Source organism: Arvicanthis niloticus, chromosome 1, assembly GCF_011762505.2.
Source record: "Arvicanthis niloticus isolate mArvNil1 chromosome 1, mArvNil1.pat.X, whole genome shotgun sequence".
NCBI classification, from domain to species: domain Eukaryota; kingdom Metazoa; phylum Chordata; class Mammalia; order Rodentia; family Muridae; genus Arvicanthis; species Arvicanthis niloticus.
The window spans coordinates 160,082,022-160,093,319 of record NC_047658.1 but is presented as its reverse complement, the minus strand read 5'-3'; the positions used below and the strand labels follow the sequence as shown (position 1 = coordinate 160,093,319).

At 50.7% G+C, this 11,298-nt stretch overlaps 1 protein-coding gene across 1 annotated transcript; it reads right to left on the bottom strand.

The window, feature by feature from the left end:
• Positions 1–1,228: 1,228 nt before the first annotated feature.
• On the bottom strand, positions 1,229–5,858 carry Adra2a (adrenoceptor alpha 2A). The gene is made up of 2 exons (XM_034493691.2): positions 4,437–5,858; positions 1,229–4,307 (listed from the first exon to the last, which is right to left on the bottom strand). Exon 2 carries the CDS (start codon positions 3,998–4,000, stop codon positions 2,603–2,605), a length of 1,398 nt encoding a protein of 465 aa, XP_034349582.1. The 5' UTR covers positions 4,001–4,307; positions 4,437–5,858; the 3' UTR covers positions 1,229–2,602.
• Between the last annotated feature and the right edge of the window lie 5,440 nt (positions 5,859–11,298).

The following is an 11,298-nucleotide window of genomic DNA, read 5'->3' as shown; positions in this document are numbered from 1 at the left end:
TCAGCATCAACCCAGAAAGACAATCTTGGCATCACAGGCCAGGAGTTAGGGGTGATTTGTGAAGCCCCTGAACAAGAGTTAGTGGTGCTAAGTGCCTCCTGCCTCCCCTCCTGTCTTAGGCTTGAAGGTCCTCATCTAAAATCCCTAGGCTTCTTAGTCCAAGGGCCACTCACCTTCCATCCCAGCACATACCCTGTCACCATAGACGAGAGGCTGCAAGCACATCCAATAGGCACTCAGCACCCATCTCTACAGTATGCAGAGCTAGTCCGCACACAAGATATCTGTCTGTACTTACAAAGGTTGCTCTTCCATCAAAACCTAATCCTGCCATGTGTATTTGTCCCTCAAACCCAGCTCCTTACTGAGATCTCTCCACTCAGCTGCATCAGGAAACCTTCTCCACAGTCATGCATTGGGCTCATCTTCCTAACTGGGGGCAGCCTGTGGCCAAGGCCCCATTGCTTACATCAATAGGACCCAAAGCAAGCCACTTCCACCGGCCCACCTCCATATTAGGTGGGACCATCAGATCCCTAAGACCCTCCTGGCATTAAAGAGTCATAACTGAGGGTCTAAAGGCTTCCAAAGCGAAGGGACAGATGTTGACAGGCGAGAGAAATAACAAGGAAGCATACCTCTAGCTAGAGAGACTTCAAACTGCCAACTAATACATTAGATGCCTATACCAACCTGTGGAGTATTTACCATATTAGCACATTTTACTCTTTGATGCACATTTTCAAGTGTATTCCAGACTTTGTATATGCATACTTTAGGATAGATATATGCTTTGAGGAATACACATATTTGGGGGCATAAAGAAACTTTAGGGTGTGTGCATATCGTACACTGTGTGTGCAATGCGCTTACATTCAGAGGAGTGTGGACAGCACAAACCTGGAAACTCTGGGGTTAGGAGCACAGACTCTTCACAGAGATGAAATGGAAAATAATGAACTCACACACCTATTATTAACCCTAAGTAAGCCAGTTGCCTTCTGCACGGCTTCTTTACCTGTAAAATGGGGATAACAACACAATTCACCTCATCAGTTCTTGAAAAGATTAAAGAAGGTAACACATAGAATAGGCAGACCCTCCCACATACATCGAAGGTGTGAATGGTAGTGGGTGAGTGTTCAGGTGGTCAAAGACAATTCACGATGTGTGTATTATCAGATAATCCCAGAGTTCCAAGACTCAAAAACTCAATTACTAGACAGGACCCACTTAATCCATGTTTATTTCACATTTGATCTGTAAACTTTTATTTTTTTTTTTTTAAAAATCTACCGTCATGAGCAACAAGTGCTGACATTTAGTTTTCGTCAGATCATAGGCCTTCCACAGTCCGCCTAAAATAAGTAGAAACCGGGTTGTAAACACGAAGTCTCCGCCTACTCCCTGACTTTGGCAATTCATTAGTGACATGATCTCAGCCAGAAAAGCAAGGGGAGGTAACACTTTGATACCCAAGAGCTCTTGGGGCTGGCGCTGTACAGTGCGGCAGGCCCGTTTGTCTTCTCACACTGTTTAACTTGGCAAATTGTATCGGGTTGGTTTCTTCCACATAATTTCCCCTCCCGTGTGTCTATAAACAGCAGCTAAAAGATTCCCCTTACTCAGCACTTTCTGGGGGGAGGGGCGGCACACATACAAGATAGAAACATACACACTCCTTTTCAAGCCTTGTCCCCAGAGGAGAGGCGAACCGCAAAGTCAGTTCTAAAGTGAGTTACCGGGGCAAGTGGTGCCTCAGCGGATAATGGCTTTATACACAGGGCTGATGCAAGGCAGAAGGTTCATTTCCTTCTGTCTTGGTCCATCGCTGTAATATTTACATAGGAAAAGGCAATTATGCTGTTAGGCACAGGGGGAAATGAACAGAAATCCCTTCCCTGTCAGGAAATGTCAAAGCAGGTCCGTGTCCAGGGGACAGTCACCAGTTACTGCCGAAAAGCACTGAGAGCGATGTAGTAACACTAGAAAGGGGGTTGCATTGTAAAGGAGCTTGGTCTGGATCAGAGAGCCCACAGTCTGTGACTGGAGGGCATCTCCACAGCCATGACTCCAATATCACACCAAGGCCAACACAGAGGAACCCAAAGTATGCTATCAAAAATAATGTATATTTACAGTGGGGGGAAGGGAGGGCAGGCAGGGCTGCCCTGAATGATTTTTAAGGGGGCGGGAGGAGGGGAGTGATAACTAGCTAGAGCTAGGAAACCTTGGTTCATTAACCCTTCGGCAGCCATGCCCTCTCTAGTACTGTGCTTGTGGGAGAGTCAGACTTGGGGAGAAGATGGCAATATCATCAGGAAACAATACTGATGGGGGCTTAGCCCAGCAGGAAACTGGCTGTGGGTTGGGAACAACCACAATATCCAGCAAAAGGGCTCATGTGTCCCTCTCAGCCAGAACTTTACACATGGTAACAAAAGGTCTCAAAGGCCACCGAGCTCCCTCCAAGCCGGGTATCACACGGAGCAGGTAGGCCCGGGAGTTTCAGAGTGCTAGGGGCTGCATGCGTGGACGCGCCCCCTCGAAGCCCAGGGCCTGCACCGGACCAGCGTCTGTAAGCGGGGCACGGCCCGTGCGCTCACACGATGCGCTTTCTGTCCCCGCGGCAGAGGATCTTCTTGAAGGCGCGGCGGAAGTCGTGGTTGAAGATGGTGTAGATAACAGGGTTCAGCGAGCTGTTGCAGTAGCCGAACCAGAAGAAGAAGTTGAAGAGCTGGCTGGGCACCGGGCAGCCGACCGCTTTGAGCGTGTAGGTGAAAAAGAACGGGAACCAACACACCACGAACACGCCGATCACCACCGCCAGCACGAAGGTGAAGCGTTTCTCGCGGTTCTGCCTCCCGCGCCAGCGCGACGCTTTGGCGCCCCCGCCGCGCTCCTCTCCCTGCCCGGACCCGGAAGCCCCCGGCCCCACGGCCCCGGGCCCGCGCCGCGGCAGACTGTCCCCCGGCTTCACCTGGCTCGGCCGGGTCTTGCCCTTGGCCCGGGAGCCGCGCTCGGGTCTGCGGGGCCCCGGGGGCCGCTCGGCGTGCTCGGACGATGAACTCTCCTCTAGGTCCAGCGCATCCCCGTCGCGCGGCCCTGCGGGCGCGGGCTCCCCCGGGGCGCCGTTAAGCTGGGTGGGCAGCGGCTCGGCCTCGGTGCCCGCGGGACCCGCTCCGCGCTCCGGGCCCAGCCCGTTGGGCCTGCGATCGGTGCCCCCCGGCGGCGCGGAACAGGCGTCCGGACCCCGGCGGCTGGGTGGCACGCGGGTGCGACGCTTGGCGATCTGGTAGATACGCACGTAGACCAGGATCATGATGAGGCAAGGCGCGAAGAAGGAACCGATGGACGACGAGATGACATACCACTTCTGGTCGTTGATCTTGCAGCTCGGCTCGGCCGGCTGCTGCCCGCCGCCAGAGCCCTTCTTCTCTATGGAGATGAGTGGCGGGAAGGAGATAACGGCCGAGATGACCCACACGGTGACAATGATGGCCTTGATGCGGCGCGGCGTGCGCTTCAGGTTGTACTCGATGGCCTGCGTGATGGACCAGTAGCGGTCAAGGCTGATGGCGCACAGGTGCACTATGGACGACGTGCAAAAGAGCACGTCGAGAGCCAAGTAGATCTCGCACCACACCTTACCAAAGTACCAGTAGCCCATAACCTCGTTGGCCAAAGAAAAGGGAATGACCAGCGTGGCCACCAGAATGTCCGCTGAGGCCAGGGACACCAGGAAGAGGTTTTGGGGCGCTTTGAGAGCGCGACTGGTGAACACGGCGATAATAACCAGCACGTTGCCAAACACCGTGAACAGCATGAGCAGGCCAGCCAGGCACACCAGAGTCAGTGTCACCTGCAGGGAGTAAGGGGTGGCCCGGGCGCCGCCTCCGGGTGCCTCGGTCCCGTTCCAGCTGCTGTTGCCGGCATCCGGCTGCAGGGAGCCCATGGGCGCAAAGCTGCCCTCGGCCAGCGGCTGCTCCTGGCGGAACATGAACGCGGGTGCCGGTTCTCCTGGGCCTGCTGCCAGCTGCCTTCCGGCCCCGCGTCCGTGGGTCCTCCTCTTCCTCCGGTGCGCGGCTCGTCCCGCCGAGCCTCACATAAGGAAGAGGGCCGCAGGGAGCCCGGGCCCAAGCTGGGGACCGCTAGTGGTCCATGGACCGGAGCCTGCGAACTGGCAGCGGTTCGTCCTTCCGACGCTCCGGGTGGTTGCTTTCTCTCTCCCAGCTCCTCAAACACCGCCAAGTTTTATTTCTAAACGGCAGGATCGAGTAGGGCCAGCTGGTGGCTAGAGATGTATTCTTCAAGAAAAGAGAAAAGAAATTATCGGTGGCCTGATGGTTTGGAAAGATGTCAGAAATTTATACAAATGCATTTAGCTAGCCATCTACACCTTGACTCTCAAGCTAAGCGAAAGCAGGAAGTCTTACCCCAAGAGGCAGCCGAAGGGTGTTGGTGTGGGCTCGGGGTCCTAGGTCTGTCTTCTTATACCCTCGAAGAGATTTCCAACTCTGTCGCTACCCACTAGGCGCGGTGGCGCGGGCTGGGCCGGACCTCGGGCGAAGGCGCGGACTCTGCCTCCTCTAGGAGCCCCACGGGACTTCCAAAGTTGTGCGCCCTGCTGGGGCTTGGACGCTACGCACGGAGCTCGGGGGCGGCGGCGGTTGGGGGGGTGAAGGGTGTGGGGGCCGCATGAAGCCACCCCCCCCCACCTCGGTCCTCAGAGCCAAGCTAGGTAGGTGAGCGATCGGCTCTCCAGGAGCCGCGGCGGAGCCAAGGGTGGCTGCTAGCCGCGAGCTGGGTGGGCGCTGAGCGCCGCAGATCCGGTGGGGGTCCGAGGACCGCGGGAGTTTTAGCAGGACCGCAGGACTTGGGGCTGCTGGCGCTGGGGTGGCTGGGCGGTGTGCGCCTGCTGCTGGGCGTCTGCACGGAAGCGGGAGCCGAGGCTGCTCCGCCGCTCTCCGCTGGACTGGTTTTATAGCCCCAGGATGAAGCCGGCGTTGCCGAGCAGCCGGCGTCAGCCCCCACGTGGGAAGTCGACCCTCCTCCGCCCCTCGCGCCTCCCCTCCTTAGGTCTAGAGCCCGCACCCGCGTCGGACCCCAGAGAGCGCAGCCTCGCAGGCTGATCTGGCCTTTTGGAAAGGCGCGTACCGGGAGCGAGGGGCTTTAAGAGAGAGCCAGGGAGTGGGGAGCGGCCCCTGCTGGGAGTTGGCCGTGCAGCTACTAGCTGGCCCAGGAGACAGTAGCGGGCACCCAGCGGTGCACGGATCTAGCTGGGTTTTAGTAGGAGAGGGTGCCAGGATGCTGGGACCCGAATTAGGAGATGCAGAGTGGCACAAGAGTCGCTGGCGAAGCAGCCCCGCCCCAGGCCAGGCGCAGGTGCTCCTGGTGGTTGGGATGAAAGGGATCCTGGAGAGGTAAGCATGTGCAGGTTCCTAAGGAACCACTGGAGCGGAATGGACCAGCACCCACGCAAGCAGACCAGGCCGCAGTTCCATATTTAAGGACGAGAAGGCCACGTATCCTTGCAGCCACCAAACTGTCTGCGGGACTCTCAAGGCCTAGAGTCTGCACTGTGCCCCTGTGAATTGGGGTGGGGAAGGGTCCTGGAGGGGTAGGCCCTGAGCCGCGACAGAACGAGAGCGCACTGACACCTGCTGGCCGCTGATCGTCACGGCTGGAAAGCGACTCAAGGGCTCCAGGCTCATCTAGAGTCCTATCCTCCATTTTTCTCCTGTCTTGGGGGCACGTTTGGACTAAGCTGGGGGTCGGGGGGAGCAGGAACAGATTTCAAACTGCACTATGTCATGATGCAGAAATCTTCAGGTTGTATATATCTACCTCCGATGAGAGTGAAGGCTCGGAACCTTCTACAGATGTGAGAGTCCTGGACCTTCCTCTCTGCTGGCCCAGCTTTAAACCACTGGGAACCATTAAGCAATTTGTTGAGGCACCGCTATTTTATGAAGAGCTAGGAGAAAAAAAAGCGCCACGAAATTATAAGTAGATGTAAGCCTTGTTCACTCTGTTTTAATCAGTACCTACTGTGTGCATGAATTAAAGTATCACACTGTACTCCACAAATGTATACAATTATTACGTGTTTGTCTAAAAGGTTTTTATGTTTATGGAAATAGAAAAGTTAACTACCCTGATTTGATCATTACGTACTGCGTGTAATATTGAATCAAAATATAGTATCTTACACATTTGTACAATTAAACGTGAAAGAAAAACATCTTGTTAGACTCTACCCCACTTACATGGGCCTTTCTCCTACATCCCCAAGACACACAGGCACACACACACGCGCATCTGCACAACATCTGTCAGTGAGGGCAGAGTGCTAGCTGAGGAAGAAAAGGCATTTTCCATGCTCTCTCTGATGAGGATGGTAGGAGCTTGGCAGTAGATGGCAAGCATGCCGGATGTCCCACCCCGGGCGGGAGTGCCTGTCACACCAGATCCACTATGCTGTCTGAACTCTTCACATGAGCAGCAGGACAATCATGAAGTCCCAGAGAGCACAAAACGTCACTAGGGTGGACATAAGACCTAAGAGAGCATCTGTCACACTTCAGAGATCACTAAATCTAAATGTCACATGCAGTCACTCAAGCCAGGATCCAAGGTCTGAGCAGATCTGAGCAGATGCCTCCCTGGACATCGAAATGCAGGCTCAGGTGTGGCTGAGGACCGCAGGCTAAGTGAATGACCTTAGCCATAAGTTTCAATCCTGACTAGTCACTCATGATTTGATGGCGCCAGTAAGTATGTCTCAGATGTCTTGTCTGAATTCAACACCTTTGCCCCTAATCCTTCCCTGGTGGATAGCCTCTGCCCCCAGGCATCATACTAAGGAGACCTCAGAGTCTCAAGAAAACCAAGATGGCTGACTGTCCCCTCTCTGTTGAAACCCTTACTTCCTGTCTTAACCCTCTGCTCTGAACCTCTTGGCGGGAACAGGGCCATTGTCAGTGTGATTTGGAAATGTAACTGAAAGTGGTCATCAGGGAATGTGTCCAAATTATGTGAAGATTTTTGAAAAACCAATGAAAGCTACAAAGAATGAGCTCAAGTTGGGAATCACAGCCCTGAATCTCAGATATGCAGACTCTTAGAATGACACCACAGGCCCCAAAGGAGCCGAGGCACATCAGACATTGGATGTTGTCGTTGGTGGCCTGAGGGAGATTCACCTCTGGACTTACCCATGAAGGTCTATAACTATTAGTAAAAAAAATAAATAAATACCAAAATACCACTACTTAGCACTGAACACAGGCCAGGCATAATGCTAAGCAGTGTATAAGCTATATATTATTTTGTTGAATCTTTTGTTTACATAAATAAGGTTAGATATGTTAAGTATACATTGCCAGCCATTTATTGGACCACATTTCTTAAATGTAAGCCCAAGAAATTTTCTACCACCACCCCACCAACTGTGAGGCACTGCCCTCTGGATACTGGCAAAAGCTCATGCAGAGAATTAAGCTCTGGATGTAGCTCAGAGTGGAGTGCTTACCCAGCATGTACAAAGCCTTGGGTTCAGTCTTCGTTATCACTGCATAGGCTGAGCAGGACAGTACATGGGAGATACAGGCATGGCGGTCACAAGCCATCCTGTTACATAATGACTTTGATCCTGTCAGGAGGAAGAAAGAGTGTTGGGAAGTAGGGAAGTGCCCCTCTATCCAGTCTTCCCCTCCAGTTGTGACTACATACACTATACATACATACACATCCACATACTACTATACAGTAGGACCCATGTCGGGTACAGTGTATACCTCATTCTGCTTCCGATGCTCACCGTCCTGGTATAGTACTCTATGAGAGACTGAATATTATTTCTATACTCTCTGCTATGGAACATGAAGAGACGAGAAGCCCTCCCTCCCTCTCCTGGGTATCAGTATTAGCTTGAATAAACTGTTGTTCAGGCCTTCCCACTCACTTATGGTGGGCTCATCTTTTAACCGTAGAGCATCCCTGAAGAGGGGTGCTTACAAATCACATTTCTCAGGGCAGAGATGTCTAGTTTTTATGAGGCCCTGGGCCCTAGGCTCTATCTGCAGCATCACAAAATATTTTTGGAACAGACCCCTTGAGAATACGAGTTTCCTAGTATTAAAGTGGGGTCTTGGTACTTGCATTTTTAACATACATACATACACACACACACACACACACACACACAACTTTATAAATGTTCGTGACATGAACAAAATGGATTCCCCATTTGACTGAGCTGTCAACAAAACAGGCCAGCAAGAAGACAGCCAAAATGGCTAATATTTCAGTCCCAAAACAGAATTCAGCTATGCTACTAACTAACCCATGGATATAGGGATAAGACTATGGTGCTTTGAATGAAAATGGCCCCCAAAGGCTCGCAGGGAGCAGCACTATTTGGAGGTGTGGCCTTGTTGGAGGAAGTCTGTCACTGGGGGCGGGGGGCTTCAAAGTTTCAGAAACTCAAGCTAGGCCCACTGTTACTTTCTCTTTGGATCTAGATGCAGAACTCTCAACTACTTCTCCAGCACCAAGTCTGCCTGCATGCTGCCATGCTTCCTTCCATGATGGCAATGGACCTAACGTCTGAACCGCAAGCCAGCCCTAATTAAATGTTTTCCTTTATAAGAGTTGCTGGTCATAGTCTCTTTGCAGCAATAAAACCCCAAGACAAAGACCCTCTCATTCTTTTTATTTTTTTTTTCCTAAAAGAAATATTTAAGTTAACAGAGGTGTTTTAATTGTGTCAATTAGAGGATTGCCAAAAAATAAACACCGCTTGAGGTAAACAATCTGTCTTCAAGTTACAGCTGCTTCCAGTGTCAAGCAAGACCCGAATGTGCCTTGGCATCTCAGTCCTACTGTTACAGCTTGAATACAAAATGTTCCTCATAGGCTTTTGTGTTGACAGTTTGCTCCCGAGCTGGTAGCACTATTTTGAGAGGTTGTGGCAACGTAAAGAAGTGAGAGACTTACTGAAGGAAGTCACTGGGGGCATGCCTTTTGCTGGGGTTAGAAAGCAGTAGTCTCCCACAGGCCCCACGTGTTTGAATATTTGACCTCAGTAGACAGCAATGTTTAGGGAGTTGTGGATCCTTTAAGAGGTGGAGCTTCATTGCAGGAAGTGAGTCACTGAGGATGGCCCTTGAGGTTTTATAACTGGGCCTGACTTCCTGTTCAGTCTGTTCCTGGATTGTGGATAAGGCCCAGCCACCCACCATGATGGATTGCATTCCACCACACTGTATGCCCACATAAACCCTCTCTTCCTTACATTGCTTCTTGCTACAATGTGACTAAGGTGCCTTTGAAGGTCCTACCTGGTCCTTGTCTGCTATGCACACTCCTGCTACCATTGTGTTCTTTTTGTTAAGGCCATGAGCTAAGTAAACATGGCTCACTCTGAGCTGTGAGTCTAATGAGTTGTTTCTGCCAGGTATGTAGTTACAGCAATGAAAAGCAACTAGTGCACTTACTTTGATGGCAACTTGAATTTAACAGAAATGGCCAGGTGAGTTAGAGAGAATGTTATTGTTACTACTATTGTTACTTTGTTTATTTATTTATTTATTTATTTATTTTATTGGTTTGGGATTTTTATTGCTTTAGAAGATTTGTCTCAGGGAGGAAAGAACTGTATCCCTATTAGCTTGTACTCTAGGCAGTGTCAAAACTCTCTCAAGGAGAACTCTGCCACACATTCAGACAAATGCAACCCTTCCCCACACCCCCAGAGATGGGACACAAGATTCTCACCCATCTGAACATGATGAGCAGGTATGAAACACAATGTTCTCAACTATTATTCATGGTGTACACACAGCTGGAGCCACAAACATCTGTCCACTCACTTTCCCTGAGAGAGGAGGAGGGAGGACTCACTAGAGGGAGACTCATGCCTTCTCTGAGCTTTCTCTTAACTCCCCCATCATCTTACTTTCCCTTTGGCATCCTGTGATTATTGCAAGTTGATAGGAGGCAGAAGGAAAGGGCCTCTTCCTGGGGTGTTGTGTAGAGCTGTCTTCATCAGCTGTCATGTCTCACCTTGATTGCCAGATCTCTGGCTGTTAACAAGCTCAAGCAAGAAGCCCCGCCTCTGCCCTTGTCTTTCCTGGCCTGGAAACTGGAGCCAGGTGTTTTCCTATCTTGAAAGCCTCCAGCCAAGACCAGAAAGCTATCAATGGGTGCCAGGATCTGCTCTGCTGTAAGGATGCAAAGGAAGATTGAGCTCTCTGCAGTCTCTTTGCTGCAACCTTACTCTACCCAGTATGTTGTGCCCTGACTAAAAGTGTGACCCTGAAGAGTGTGTCTGTACACACACAAAGCATACCACCGCCTACCTCAGGGTAAGTGACTGCCCCACCCCAACCAGCTAAGGAATAATGTTCTGCTTTGTCCAGACACACAAGGAAAAGCAACTCCAAAACTGGCTATGGTGAGCAATGGCTATTTGTCCTTGCACTTGACACGTGAGATAGGGCACCAGCCCATGGGTACAAAGGAGACATTTGTCACCAACAGTAATAACTCTTAAGCTAACAGTCCATTAATCTAATTAGGTAAAGTGAGTCACCCTTCATGTTTGCTTAAAGAACCATGGAGACAATCTGCCTGAAACAGGGAGAAACAGAAGGGGGGACAGAGGAAGAGAGTAGGGAAGGGAGAGATGGGGAAATGGAGGGAGAGAATATGATTCTGGCTATGACTATCACTGAAATGATCGTTTCCCATTGTCCTCCGTCAATAGCACCAAGAACAACCCTTCCTTGCTCAGGAACCCCTGCCTGAAAGGTCCTGGGAGGCACTTCAAGCGAGCCATTGATAATGTGGACTTGGGAGTGAAAAGGCAGAAGTTCCAGCCCTGCTTCTGCCATTTAACAATTCTATTTACTTGACTTTGCTGAACCCTAGTTTCCGAATGTGGGAAACGGGACATAGTTGTACAGCACGCACACACACTTTTAAATGGAGATTAAATGTGTGAATGCATAGAAAATATTCACCTTAGAGTTTGGCTTAATGGCTGCAAAATATACATTGTATTTTTTTGTTTGTCTAGCAACACTTTCTCCTTTATTAATCTGAATATCAATGCAAATAGATCCTAGGATCTGACAGTCTTAGCAATTTAGATTGTTAGTACACCAAACTAGCACTAGAAATATGAAGTAAAAGTAAATACAAGTGGTGCTAATGGGCTTAACACATTTGGTTACACTGGTGTTATGTTTGTGTGTGAGGTAAGGTTGTGTACGAATGACAGTTGATGTTCAT